Genomic DNA, 14,973 nt, shown 5'->3' with positions numbered 1-14,973 from the left:
AGGAACAAAGGAAAATTCCAATTGTGGGGCAATATTTCATATGTCATCTACAGGTACTGGTATTTCTAAGAGTGAGATATAACATAAAAAGTGGATTAGGAAGGCAAGATCTTCAAAGTGACAACATGCCCAAGATGAAACAAATAGATCCCTCAGAAGCTTTAATTCTGTGAAGAATACAGACATTAAAGAAAGATTAAACATGCTTAAGAGCATGAACTAAAGAATAAAAGTCTAGAATAAATCAGAAAGGGAAGCTAAATAATGAAATTGAAGAAAAATCTTTTTTTTAGAAAGAAGTGTGAAAAAATAAAAATGTAAAAACTGAAGGGAAGGAGAGAAAGAGAATTGTGCTTATTTACTTAACTGAGAGAGAGAGAGAGAGAGAGAGAGAGAGAGAGAGAGAGAGAGAGAGAGAGAAGTATTAACTGGATAAAAGCAAAAAGCAAAAGAAAACAGAGGTGGAGTCAAGATGGCAAATAAAAGCATTTTTTTCTAGCTCACCTAGCATTCCTCTTCCATAACAACCTAGAAAACAATGCAGATCATAGAATCATTTTTCCAGTCAAGGATAGCTTAGGAAGATTGAAAAGTCTGCAGACACTGGGAATGACCAGGAGGACAGCATTAGCAGCAGAAGGGACAGGAATATTCCAGCACCCACCCACGCATAGAAGGGAGGCCAAGACAGAACATCAAGGCAGAAAGTTAACCCTGATAACCCACTGAGAGTTCTATCACCCATTACCCAATTCCAGGTCACAGATCTAGGATGGAGAGGAATGGTCATTGATGAGCAAGGATGGAGGCAGTGGGTCCTAGCTGAGAGCAAAGAACATTTTCCAGTAACATAGCTGAGCCTGGAAGCAGAACAGTGACTTTAGCCTTGCACATAAGCCTGCAAGTGGAATAACTAGGACAGGAATGACTACACCAAAAGGGAGCTAGCAATTCAGTCTCTTTAAACCCTCAGAACTTCCTTGCAGTCTAACAGTGCTTGAGTCTAGCAGCAATCTACTGAAAATCAACCACACAGAAGTCAACAAACCCAAACAAGTTAGAAACTCGTAGGCCAGAAAGGCAGTGAAAAGACTGCTCCCTGGATCACACTATTTTATTTTATTTTATTTTAAAAAAAATATTTATTAGGGGCAGCTAGGTGGCACAATGAATAGAGCATCGGCCTTGGAGTCAGGAGTACCTGTGTTCAAATCCAGCCTCAGACACTTAATAATTACCTAGCCATGTGGCCTTGGGCAAGCCACTTAACCCCATTGCCTTGCAAAATCTAAAAAACCAATTATTTATTTATTTTAAATTTTACAATTTCCCCCCTAATGTAGCTTCCCTCCCCCCATCCCACACTGAAAGCAGTCTCTTATTCTTTACATTGTTTCCATAATATATTGGATCATTGGAGGCACTGACAAGTTGCAGGACCCAATCAGCTGTGAAAATGACAGCTCAGACCAGATTCATTCTTCACTTGCCCCCATTGGTGAGCAGAAACAAATATTAACTTAAAACTCAAAGCCAAGTAGTAGACTGGAAGAATAAGCAAACAAACAAATAAAAACTGACCATAAAGAACTACCATGGATGGGAAGCCTCAAGATAAAAATAGAAGACAATAATTTGAAAATATTTACAAGCAGAGTCTCAAAGAAAATGCAGATTGGATACAAGCTCAACAAGAATTCCTAGAAGTAAGGAAATATTTTTAAAAGAACAATAAAAAAAAGATTTTAAAAACCTAGTAGGAGCAAAAAAGGAAAAAATTAGAGCTATGCAAGAAAAGAAACAACAGCTTGATTTAAAACATACAAAACCTTACTAAGAAAATAATTTCTTGAAAAATTAGAATTACCCAAATAGAAACTAATGACTTCATGGCACAACAACAAATAATAAAACAGTCAAATAGTGGGAAAATAGGATAAAATATGAAATATCTCCCAGGAAAAACAATTGACTTGGAAAAATAGTTTGAGGATAAATAATTTTAGAATTCTTAGACTACCTGAAATTCATAGACAACAACAAAAAAGAATCTAGACATCATATTCAAGAAATTATAAAATGAAATTACTGATAGAGGAAAGGAGAAATTGAAAGAATTTACCAGTCACTTCCTATAAGAAATCCCAAGATGAAAATTCCCAGGAATATTATAGCCAAAATTCAGAACTCTTGGGTCAAGGGGAAAATATTGCAAGCAAGTACTATGAAGCTACAGTTAGGATCATGCAAGACTGACACACACTGACACACACACACACACACACACACACACACACACACACACACCCCAGAGGATTTGGAATATGATATTCCAGAAGGCAAAGGAATTAGTATTATGCATTATCACTATTATTATCACTATTCAGGATTATACTAGAAATATATCAATAAGAGAAGACAAAGAAATTAAAGGGACAAACATAGGAAAGGAGGAAATAAAACATCACTTTCTGCAGATAGCATAAGTTAACTAAAAAAATTATGAACAACTTTAGCAAAAGTGCAGAATATAAAATAAACCTACACAAATTGTCAGCATTTCTGTATATCATCAACAAAATCCAGTAGAATAAGCTAAGAAGAGAAATTTCATTGAAAGTCATTATGGACAGTATAAAAAAATTTGAGAATCTACCTGCCAAGAAAAATATAAGAATTATATGAACATAATTACAATCTCCCTCAAAACTTTATATAAATAAATAAATATATATTTAAAAAATTGGAGAAATATTCATTGCTTATAGATAGGTCAAGCAAATGGGATTAAAGATTATAATAGTACCTAAATTAATTAATTTAGAAGTGCCATACTTACCCAACTACAAAGAATTACTTTTAGATCTAGAAAACATAGTAAGAAAATTCATCTGCAGGAACAAAAGATTGATTATCAAGAGAATAAGTAGGAAAAAATGGGAAGGGGGCCTATACTACAGATAATATTCTACAAATCTATAAATACAAATAATAATTGTAGACAATGTTTTATTAACTGTTTATTATATTATTATAATGTTAAAGATGATCACAAGAAATTTTGAGTCTGTTAGGTCCCTAGGCTGCTCTGATGGAGGAATCTCTTGAACTTGAGAACAAGGGCTTAGTAAGCAGCTGCTAAAAAATGGTTAAAATTAGGCTACAGATTTTTAAGTAGAGTTTTCTTTTTTCCTTTCTCTTCCTTGCCTTTCTCCTCAACTCTTTTGAGATATCTAGTCTGTGACTTTTAGCTTGCCCAGTTAGTTACACACTCTTTCACTTAGAATAATCCTATGTTACTGAGGGAAACTTAGCAGGCAGGGAGGGTGGATTTTGAAGGGGCTTCCATCTCAAAAGTTCTCTTGTGTGCAAAGACTTGTTTACCTTGGAAAACTTTGAAAAGAAACACCTAGGCAGCTAGGTGGCTCAATGTATAGTGCACCAACCCTGGAGTCAGAAGGACCTGAGTTCAAATCCAACCTTAGACACTAAATAATTTCCTAAAGGAAACACCTAGTCACCAAAAAAAAAAAAACCTGCTTAAAAAAACAGAACTTTATAGGGGTGGGGAAGACTAATGAAGTTTCATACCTAAAATAGCTCCCCAACTGCCTATAATATTGAGCAGGAATCTATTTTCATTGACCTTTCAAATTAGATTTTTTCAATGGGGAATAAGGAGGAAAACTATCAAGTTTCTTCTTGTCTTTGTAACCCTGGTCAGATTGTAGATTGCAGAGGTAAAGACAGAAAAGAAAGGAAATCTTTATTCCTGGTTCATTAAAAATTTATGGCATTAAAGACTAATTAGAGACTAGGACTTATAACTGAAATGTAGTGACTTGATTAGAAATTCCCATAATAAAGTTTAAAGCTTTTTGTAACTGTCAAAAAATCTTAATGGACTTTAGAAGAAGGCTTATAGCTAAGTTAAAGATTGAGTTCAAACCCTTCCTGGAAGGTGATAGATGTACTTTTTTAGTAGAAGGTAATTTCATCTACTAGAAAATAAATGGAATTGAAGATAGTTTGAAACGATTCAACAGAATTGAATTGTTTAGGTAATGTAGTAGTTAAGTTAAGAAATGGACTATGCAATTTGAGAAGTGAAAGTTTAGTATTATACAAGAAAAGCTCTATGAGAGAGATTCAGTGGAAAATTAGCCTAGAATATGATTGTTAAAATAAGATGAGATGGACTTAAGTAGTGAGGGTATAATGAAGTAAGGAATCAGAGTATAAAAAAAAAAAGATGCAGTTTGAAGGGCTTCATGTAAAGTCTACTGGAAAGAAAGAAGGGAAAGAACATGAGAGGTTTAAGCAAGTAGAGAAGAGGATAATGTGGGGAATGTTAAAGGAAGGTGGAATTCCTTTGCATTGTCAGTATGAATGGAAGGTAATATGAAATAAAGAATTTGGAGTTTTGGAAAGAAGTTTGACAAGTTTTTTTTTTCAAATAAGAAAATAAGAAACTTTTTGGAAAATGCTTGTTAGCAATCTCAGAAAGATTATTCTATCAAGTTATAATATTTACCAAATGGAAACAAGAAATAACTTTGTAGCATAGAATTATCTGAGTAAAATTCTGTCTTCAAAGGGCATGTCCCAATCCTTAGAGTCTCATAGGTACCAAAAAAAGGGCAAGGTGAGACTGCTACTAGGAATTTTTGAAAGTGAGGTAACTGAAAACAGTGGGCTCTATGTAGACAATTCTTAGACCTTGATGTGAAACAATTTTTATGTAATGAACATGGGAAAAGGAGAGAGAAAAAGAGGCAGGAATGTGACTGGGTATCCATGGAGGGAAAGGGCCATCACATAGTTCAAGGACATGTAGGGGGGTCAGCGACAGAGAAGTGAGAGCAGGGGGCAGAATACCCCAGGACCAGAGTCAGCCACATTGGTGCTGTGACCAGAACCAAAAGAACACATGGGGTAGATTCGTGGGGGCTAGACACTGACACAGATAGGAGAGATTGGCTGACAAGCAGTAGCCAGGGACAATTGTAGTAAAGTAACTAAGTGAAGATAGATTTGCAGAGGTTGATCATGCAGGCAGGAGGCAGACCAAGCAAAGGTCTCCTCCCTAAGCACCAGAGCACCCTGCCTGTCTATTCTTCTGTTTTCACTTGGAAAGTTTTTTTTTTTATGTTAAGTTGTGGTTTTCTTTTTTCTGAGAGAGACAAAGACAAATAGGGAGAGAGAAACACAATACTATATAATAAACTTAATATAAGTGTTTTTTTTTTGGAATGAGGATTTCTTTAAGAATTCTTTCTTTAAAGTCAAATATATTATATATATATATATATATATATATATATATACATAAAATGAAAATTTAAGTAAAGTGAAACCTTTCTGTAATTTAAGTTAATGGCCCTTGGGAAAACAGATATTAAATGTTAACCATTTGTGATTGTAAATCCAGATTAGATCTGGTTGAAAGTTGTCCTGAAACTAAATCATTGCATGGCTGCATTTACAGTGAGATATGGTCTTCTATTAGGACAATTACGATAAATCAGAACTTAATGTAAAATATATTTAATATTTGGCATTAAATATGCTTGAAAAATTGCATAGATCAAGAAAACCCAAGTTCAAATCCCATCTGAGACACCCCTATGACCCTGAGCAAAGTCATTTCACCTCGGTCTGCCTCAGTTGTTATGAAGATTAAATGAGATAAATTGTAAAATGCTTGTCACAGTGTCTATACTATATTCTATAATACTATAGTCTTTTTATTTTAATCAATTTTAATTATTCTGTGCTAGTTTTAAATATGATTGGTACCAAAGTGATTTTTTCTTTTTCTTTTAATTTTACTTATTTAAGCAATGGGGTTAAGTGACTTGCACAAGGTCACACAACTAGGTAATCATGAAGTGTCTGAGGCTGGATTTGAAATCAGGTCCTCCTGAGTCAACGGCTGGTACTCTATCCACTGTGCCACCTAGCTGCCTCCAAAGTGATTTTCTATATAAGAGGGTTCAGAAATGCATTCAACTAAATTGATTCTTTTTGTCTGATGAAAAGGATTTTGTGTTATGTTTTTAAAATACTTAATGTTGTTTGTTATTATATTATGATTTTTGGGAAATCACTTCATAAGAAATGCTGCTAATTTAAAAAGTGGATGATACATTTGTATCATTAGAAATTAACTTTTTTAGTCTACATACTGTTTGAATTAACTGTTAAATAATGTGGTCACAATGTTTAAAACTGTGAAATATTTAATTGGATAGAGTTTGCTTTAAAATGAATAATAACTTGGGCAGCTAGGTGGCGCAGATAGAGCACTGGCCCTGGAGTCAGGAGTACCTGGGTTCAAATCCGACCTCAGACACTTAATGATGACTTAGCTGTGTGACCTTGGGCAAGCCACTTAACTCCATTTGCCTTGCAAAAGCTTAAAAACAAAAAAACAAACCAAAAAACCCAAACAAAATGAATACTAACTTACTGTTTGGAGGGGGAAAAATGTCACAGAATTCTTAAGTTAGGCTTAGCTGTGAAGTTCTTTGGAACTTTCTATTAGATCATAAGATCTTATTACCTGTGAGAGAAACTGCTGATAACAGGTTCCAAAGTTCTAAAGAACTTGAAAGCAGTTTGTATTATTTGACTATCACTTAATGAAAATTAAGAAATTGTATCTGTTAATAAATAGTATGTATCTTTGAGCTAATTTAGTAACAACAGATCTTAGATTCAAAGATGTTATTTTGCCTAAAATGCTAATAGACAAATATAGACATCTATTAATCTGGAGGTTTACAGTAGCCAGTATTTTCCTGAGTTTTAAATGAACTATCATGCATTAACTGTATGTGTATGAAATTTCAGAATGTGATTATTCATAATTTCTCATAAATTCTGCACCAGGATAGATTTAAACTGGAAGGGCTAATTAAGATAACATTTATATTGTTATTGCAACATGAAAAAAATTAATAACCTATCCCTAAGCTGTGATTAGTCAAATTTTCTATTTGAGGTAAAATCTTTTGGGACTATAATTTGATATTGCTCTGAGTTTTGATTTCAAGGTAGAGCTCAAAGGGAATGTAGTCTGAGAACTGCTACAGGTGGCTGTTTGTGTCTGGAAAGGTTGAGGGAATGATCTTGCCTAGACAAAGATAAGGAACCTCAATTCAGTTTCCCTAGTGTGCTATTTCCTTTCTGAACAGGAAATTTTCCCACTTGGTTAGTTCTGAATCTTGGATATGATACCCTATGAATAATGTGGAACTTTTCATGCATGATTGGCTGATAAATAGGACTCTTACCTGGAATCAAACAAAATTAAGGGAGTTTTTCTCCCTGTTTTATTTATGTCAGATCAGTGAAGTGAGAATCTTGATATTATAATCATGCCTTGCCTTTTTTCCTTTTATTACAAATTTCTACAATCAGGGCAGGTCAACTGTAGAAGTTTTTATCATTTCAGTATTAAATCTATTAGATTAATATCAAAACATCTCTGAGTTACCATTAGAAGATGAAAGTATGAAAGATTTTTCTTTTTTAATCTAGATTTGTGATCAACTCCATATCTTAAGCAACTAGGTAAATGAGTTCTTAAGCTAGCTATCCCTTAGCTAATTGTTATATAATCATGAATAATATGAGATCCTTAAAATATCTCATTCTTTCAGGATTATATAAGGATAATATATAGCCTCAAAAAGGGGGAATAGGATAAAGATGTAAAAGTTTAAATTTAATAAGACAGCAAACTTCACTTTGAGAAAGCAACAAGATTAGACTACTATTTCTAAGAATTAGTATACATATATATGCATATGTTTCTACTGGGATTTTAGACCTCAGAACAGATTTTATATAAAATTGCATTAGTAACAGTAAAGAAAATTTAAAATCATGTTTTTTTCTTATTTTGAAGTTTCTGATAATATTAAGAGACAGAAGAACTCATTTTACAAGTCAGACTTTCATGGAATTTTCCTTTAATTTGTAGATAGCATTATCCACATCAGATAATGGGCTTCAGATAAAGATGGAAAGAGCAAGTAATATGTAAAAATGGAAATTCTTTGAACTATAAGGTGAATTATGAATTCTTATTTTGATGTTCTTCTTATAACTCTGCTGTAAATATAATTAGCTCCACAAGGTTTGAGCTGGTTTTCATCACATGAACTAGTTACAATTAAATTTAGGAGGCTATGTTAAATTGTAACATGCCTTTGTTACTGGAAGATTATAGTAATGTTAAATAGGGAATCTTTGTAAGTGCCTTGAGACCAGAGAAATGGATCTACTAAGAGAAGCCCCCTCAAATGCTGCCCTGTGAACAAAACCTATTTCAGAATTTCCAAGGGAAGATATGTACAAGAACCAGACTACTACTTGTGATGGCTGAGACTCACGATGAAATGTGCTGATTACTGGGACATTGAGAGTAGGTTACCAGGAACAAGGAGAGTTTATGCTATTGATGATCGTTATTGTATTATTTTGGTTATTTTGTTTCATGAGTTTATGTATGCCTGCAAAAGAGGTAAGTCTATATTTCTTTTATTTATCGTTCAGGAATCAGGACATTCTTTCTGCAACTTTTGGTCAATTGAAATCCTGTCTTGTGTTTTTATTAACCTAATCTTACAAAAGCTTGACTTAAAGAATAATAATGTTAATTGTTTGACAAAGGGAAGTTTGAAATTCCGAATTATTTAGTTATTTATCAACTGATCTAAGTAGTGGTAAATCTCTCCTCTCAATCAATCCATCATCAACCCTCTAAATATAGTTTCATCTGAACCTGACTTAGTCTATAGAATCTGTTTAACAAGATTTGCCTCTTAAGAGATAGATGTTTGGAATTATAACTCTGCTAAGCTAAGCTTGCTCAGCTTTTTTGACATTAAGGGAAACATGGGATTACGATTTTTTAAATATTCACTATTGTAGTACATTTGTTTCCTAGTGTAAGGTTAAGTTTTCTGACTTATAGCCTGAGAATTACTCAAAATGATCATTTCTCATGGCGAGAAATTGAGAAAATTTTATCACTTATCTGGCCCCTACTCCAAATTAAAGGAATTCTATCAAACTCTTGATGAGATAGATAGTGAGGAATATGCCATTGAGTCAGGTTATTTTAATCAACTACCTTTGAAATTATATCCAAACTTTCTGCATTTGAATTGTGCTTTTGCTAGTATGACAATATTGGGTTTTAAGTTTAAAAGAGGGAATTGTAGTTTATTATTTATCATTTATGAATATTGCTTGGACTTAACTTTATGTGACTAGAGATTGTTTGAACCAGAATATTGCCCTGAACTCAGTATCCCTCCAGGAATGCCAGAGATAGCTACAAGGAATTTGGGGTTCTTTTAGGTTCTGGATCTACTCTAAACATTATTGATTGTTTTGGGTCTCTTCTCCCAGGTATTATTTTGAATCCACTCAAACCTGTGTTTTATGCAGCTAGGTGGCGCAGTGGATAAAGCATTGACACTGGAGTCAGGAGAACCTTTGTGTTTTGGCTTTGCCTAAATTTTCTCTAGTTTTTATATTAACTGATTTCTATATAAATCTATCTTGCTTTCAATTGACTCTCTCAGAAAATCGCTTAACTGTGTTCAGGTAACCTTGTCTAAATCCTATTTAAGAATCTAGACCTTGAGGAAAGGGAGTCAAATCTCCTTTCTGACTCAGTCTCCTCTATCAAATGATCTAATAAATTTCTTTCTAAGACTATTTCAGATTTTGGGGTTTATTCTTGCACACAACACTGATATATATATATATATATATATATATATATATACAATATATGCATATATATTTATGTGTGTATATATATATATACACATGCACATATATGTATAAAATCACAATTATACTTAATTTTAACATGACTACAAGAGAAATTTGCTCCCTCTCCTCATCCCTACCTCCAGCACAGTTGACTAGCTACAGATGGATGATATGTTAATTTGTTAAAAAGGTGATTATACCCTATTATCTTTTTACACAGTGGGAATCTTTCTATAATTGAGTGGGAAGAGAAAATACCATTAACTGGGCTGAAAATATGGTTGCCCCAAAGACCCTTAGAAGGCTGAGTTGTTCTGAGATAGCACTGAACACCTATCAGATTGGTTAATATGACAAAAAAAGAAAATGATCAATGTTGGAAAGGATGTAGGAAAACTGGGAATCTAATGCACTGTCTGTGGAGTTGTGAACTGATCCAACCATTCTGGAGAACAATTTGGAACTATACCCAAAGGACAATAAAAATGTCACATCCTTTGATCCAGAAATACCACTACCTAGTCTGTGTCCCAGAGATCATAAAAAAGGGGAAAAGAGGGACGGCTAGGTGGCACAGTGGATAGAGCACCAGCCCTGGAGTCAGGGGTACCTGAGTTCAAATCTGGCCTCAGACACTTAATAATTACCTAGCTGTGTGGACTTGGGCAAGCCACTTAACCCCATTGCCTAGCAAAAACTAAAAAAAAAAGGGGGGGAGATCTACATATTTATAGCAGCTCTTTTTGTAATTACAAAGAATTGGAAATGGAGGAAATTGAGGAATAGTTGAACAAGTTGTAGTATAGGAATGTGATGGAATACTATTGTTTTGTAAGAAATCATGAACAGGGGCAGCTAGGTGGTGCAGTGGATAGAGCACCCGCCCTGGAATCAGGAGTACCTGAGTTCAAATCCAGCCTCAGACACTTAATAATTACCTAGCTGTGTGGCCTTGGGCAAGCCACTTAGCCCCATTTGCCTTGCAAAAAACTAAAAAAAAAAAAATTTAAAAAAAGAAATCATGAACAGATGGACTTCAGAAAAGGCTGGGAAGTCATTCATGAACTGATGCTAAGTGAGGTGAGCAGAACCAGAACATTGTGCTAAACAGCATTGTGTGATGATCAGCTAGGATAACTCTCCTCAGTAGTATAATGATCAAAGATAATTCTAAAGGTCTTGTGATGGAAAATACCAAGCACATCCAGAGAAAGAATTATGGAGTCTGAATGCGGAATGAAGCATACTATTTTCCATTTTTAAAATTTGTTTTATGCTCTATGTTTTTTCCCAGTTATTATTTTCCCCATTTGTTCTGATTCTTCTTTCATAATATAACTAATATGAAAATATTTATTTATAATAGTTTTACATGTATAAGCTATATCAGAATACCTACAGTTGGTGGGGGGTGGGGAGGGAGAAAAAATGTGGAACTCAAAATCTTACAAAAAAAGAATGCTGAAAAGTACCTTTGCATATAGTTGGAAAAATAAATTCATATAAAAATAAAAATAAAAAAGAGGGGGAAAAGCTATTATTAATTCAGTAGTCTAAAGATCAGAGCCAGCAGTAGAAGATCCCTGCAACACCAAGAGGGAGTTACTCTTTGTAAGTAGTAGGGGGATTTTTCTCTTCAACTTTCTGCCCTCTCCCCTCTGTCCCTCCCAATAATGGTACTCTGAAGTAGAACTACTAGTCCATTAAGATACCCCACCCTTCCAAAAGAGCTCAAGAGTTCCTCAGCTGGAGAGCATGAAGTACAACTGAAATAATCCCAGAAGGAAATAACAGACTGTTTCCAGACAGTCCAAACAGTCAGGGACACAGAGAATCAATGTGAGAGAAATATTTACACTTCATAAAGTGCAAACAAGTTTTAACTCCTTGTTAATATGTCAATATAACTATCTGTAATTAAATCCTATGTTCCTCTTACATAAGAAAGAAGGTGGGTTCTTCCCCACCCTTACATAGGAAAGATAGGTGCCTTAAACCCTGGGTACCTTATCCAACTGCCCCCCTTGCTGCTATTTTAATTCAACTTTTCCTCAGAGAGATGTTCCTATCACAGGAGAGTTTCTGGGAGAAACTCACCCTTAGATGAGTCTTCTGCTTTCCTTTTGATGGGAACCGCAGGGTTTTCTCTAAAGAGGGAATGAGGAAAAAAAAGAAACTTTTTATTTGTAGCCATTATCAAACTCCAGAAAGATTCGTGAGGTCTCTGAGAAAAATAAAGCTACACAGCTAACAGATTATCTTTGGAGAAAATTTAGTCCATGTTCTCAAAGTATGGTTTGCAAAACTGAACTCTTGCAATATTAATGTGTAGGATATGACTACATTTATACTTTTTTCCTCTGGAATCAATGAATAATTTTTTATAATATTTAACAAAAAGAATACTTCATTGGGACTTATCAGCACCATTCTCCTTCAATATTCCAATGAATTTGAGATTTCTATCGATGTGGTTATTATATACCAAGTAAAAGGATAGACCCACTCCCTTTTTTTGGAGATTCCCTTTCCCACTCCAGACAACTAGAAATGTGGTTTTTAATTTTGAATTAACTACAAGTTAATTTAATTAGTTATTTTATTAACCAATTTTTTTTTAAAGATTTAGACCAATACAAACTGTGAAATCAGACCTTAAAAGCTTTCTGGAAGAATTGCAGTTTAACTATATTTCCTTAATCAATCCTTAATTTATTCAAAGGATTTGGTAGGAGTTAAGAGCAGGATGAAGAGGAAAGTTAAGTTTTCCATTTATTTCCAGTCAACTGCCCACAGGCTTCATCATATCTTGTCCTTACTTAGCTGCTTAGGTGTCCATTCCTCATCAGAATCTCCAGATTCCTCTACTTTGATTGTCTTATTTTGCCTGCCACGACACATAAAAATTGGGCGAGGGGTCCTGATACCTAAAAGAAAACCAAATCATTTTTATCTATAAGAAAAACAACAGTGGAGCATTGAAGGCTGGGGAGAAGAGTACCAGTGAACTCAAAACACTGAAAAGGTATGCAAAAGTATGAATTGAGCTTGACAAACATCAAGAGCATGCAATAAACAACAAACAAACAAATAAATCCTAAAACAACAACCATGAAGACACAGACCCTATCTTAAAGATCACTGAATAAGGAAAGAAAATCTGTTACAAATTGTGGAAGCTGAAAAAATGTGTGGAGGTAGATGAGTATGGGTTGAGCACTTGGTCCTTCTTATTCAGTTTATTTTATTACCTATTTTAATCATTGTCTCATAGTTCTGCTTTACATTCTTAAGTCGGACTTTCTCCCATTCCTTCAGCTCTACCCACTGCTTCTTGGAGAAGTAAATGGATATATCCTTGAAAGTATCTTCTCCCTAGGGAAGAGAAAAAAACTTGATGTCAGCAAGTATCTTCTAAGAGTATTTAGTTTGATACTGTCTTCTAGTTAAAGCATCATGCTTTCCTTTCCTCTCCCCACATTTTTCAGATTTTTTTTTTTTTTTTTTTTTTTTAGGTTTTGCAAGGCAGGGTTAAGTGGCTTGCCCAAGGCCACACAGCTAGGTAATTATTAAGTGTTTGAGGCCGGATTTGAACTCAGGTACTCCTGACTCCAGGGCGGGTGCTCTATCCACTGCACCACCCAGCCTCCCCCCCCCATTTCTCAGATTGGACCAGTGCTCATGGACATTTCAAATTTCAGCAATTTCTTATGTAAGATACTGTCCTGCACATACAATTGGATACAACATATATGTGTTATCTACTTTGTGTATGGTATTGCACTAGATATTAAGGAAACAAAGACAAAAATGAAAAGTAGTTCCTACCCTCAAGGAGTTTGTAGTCTACTGAAGTATTTAGCATGTAAACATACAAATAATATAAGATGACTTAAGGAGACAAAGAATACTAGTCATTAGAAGGAAAGCAGAAAGATTTCCTGGAGGGGAGCTGATGGCACCTAATCTGAACCTTGATGGAAGCTAAGTGTTCTAAAAGGCTGAGGTGAGGAAGGAAGGCTTTTGGGGCAAGGGAAATGAGGCAAGAAGGTAGTGGATGGAAAACTAAGGAAACATCAGGAAGGCTGGTTTAGATGCGATGTCGAATGCCCGACAAGGAGCGATGGAGTCAGATGGCCAAGGACTTTCGGTACCAAGCTAGGCTTTAGGAAGGCAACGCTGGCAGCGGGGGGAGGCTGGGCAGGGGAGGGGCACTGACCAGGGAGGGTGAGGGTATGGGGACAGACCTTTGCACCTGACTGCTGGGGGGAGGGGAAGGGGAAGAGGAAGAGGAGGAGAGGGGGACAAAGTTTCAGCGGGGCATCCACCTGGGATGAGGCAAAGATGGGCACTGGACACATCAGCCTTGGCGGGGCTGAGCCTGGGAGCCCCGGAGGGGGGGAGGGAGGAGGACGCAGGAGTCAAAGACTGGGCCCAGCCTAATGATCCCGGGGGGATGGGCAGGGGGGGTCTTGTCCCAGCTCTGAGGGGTCCCGTCGACCTTTGACCCGGGGCTCCTCTGCCCCTCCCCACTGACTTGTCACTTCACCTGATATCGCGACCCCCCTTTCTCTCCTTCATCTTCGGGGCTCTCGTCTGAGGAGCCGTCCCTGCTCATCCTGTGGAGGCTGAGGGGGGAGAGAGGGGGTGCTGAGCCGGAGGAGGAAAGAAGGGGGGCTGACGGGGTGGGGGAAGGGAAGCCCGGGTGTCAAGGGGGGAGCTGAGGGAAGCAAAGGGCCATTGAGAACCAACCCCCCGAGGAATGGGGGCGCCCGGGGGCTGCCCCCTTGGGGACCCCGGCAGCGAAGCTGGCACGCTCGGAGGAAGGCCCGGTGGTCCCCACGGAGCTCTCCTCCAGGGCCCGCTCCGGCTGTCACTGCCCTCAAGCAGCTGCTGCGGGTGGCAAGAGAGAGGGAGCGGAGCCTCGGGAGGGGGCGGGGCCACATCCTCCCACCAAAACCCGGCCGGCCAATCCTGGAGGAAGACGTCGAGAGCTGACCAATCAGCGCTGAGAGGTAGGAGAGGCTGGCCACTTCGGAGGCCCTCGCACCACGAGCCCCAGAGGGGAGTGGAGCCACTGTTGCCCCGCCAAAACCCAGCCGGCCAATCCTGGAGGGAGACGGTCGAGAGCTGACCAATCAGCGCTGAGGGGTAGGAGAGGCTGGAGGCTTGGAA

General features: G+C 36.8%; 1 protein-coding gene across 1 annotated transcript in view; it reads right to left on the bottom strand.

The window, feature by feature from the left end:
• PRDM9 (PR/SET domain 9) overlaps positions 1-14,686 on the bottom strand; it is a 29,478-nt gene extending 14,792 nt beyond the window's left edge. Inside the window, exons 1-4 of the mRNA XM_074218948.1 lie at positions 14,348-14,686; positions 13,050-13,173; positions 12,618-12,725; positions 11,896-11,945 (exon numbers count right to left, since the gene is read on the bottom strand). Of these exons, the coding sequence (XP_074075049.1) occupies positions 11,896-11,945; positions 12,618-12,725; positions 13,050-13,173; positions 14,348-14,416 (351 nt within the window). The 5' untranslated portion in view covers positions 14,417-14,686. The remainder of the gene's footprint in view (positions 1-11,895; positions 11,946-12,617; positions 12,726-13,049; positions 13,174-14,347) is intronic.
• Between the last annotated feature and the right edge of the window lie 287 nt (positions 14,687-14,973).

The sequence above is a fragment of the Macrotis lagotis genome, chromosome 1, assembly GCF_037893015.1.
Source record: "Macrotis lagotis isolate mMagLag1 chromosome 1, bilby.v1.9.chrom.fasta, whole genome shotgun sequence".
Classification (NCBI taxonomy): domain Eukaryota; kingdom Metazoa; phylum Chordata; class Mammalia; order Peramelemorphia; family Peramelidae; genus Macrotis; species Macrotis lagotis.
This window is presented reverse-complemented; position numbering and strand designations above follow the sequence as displayed.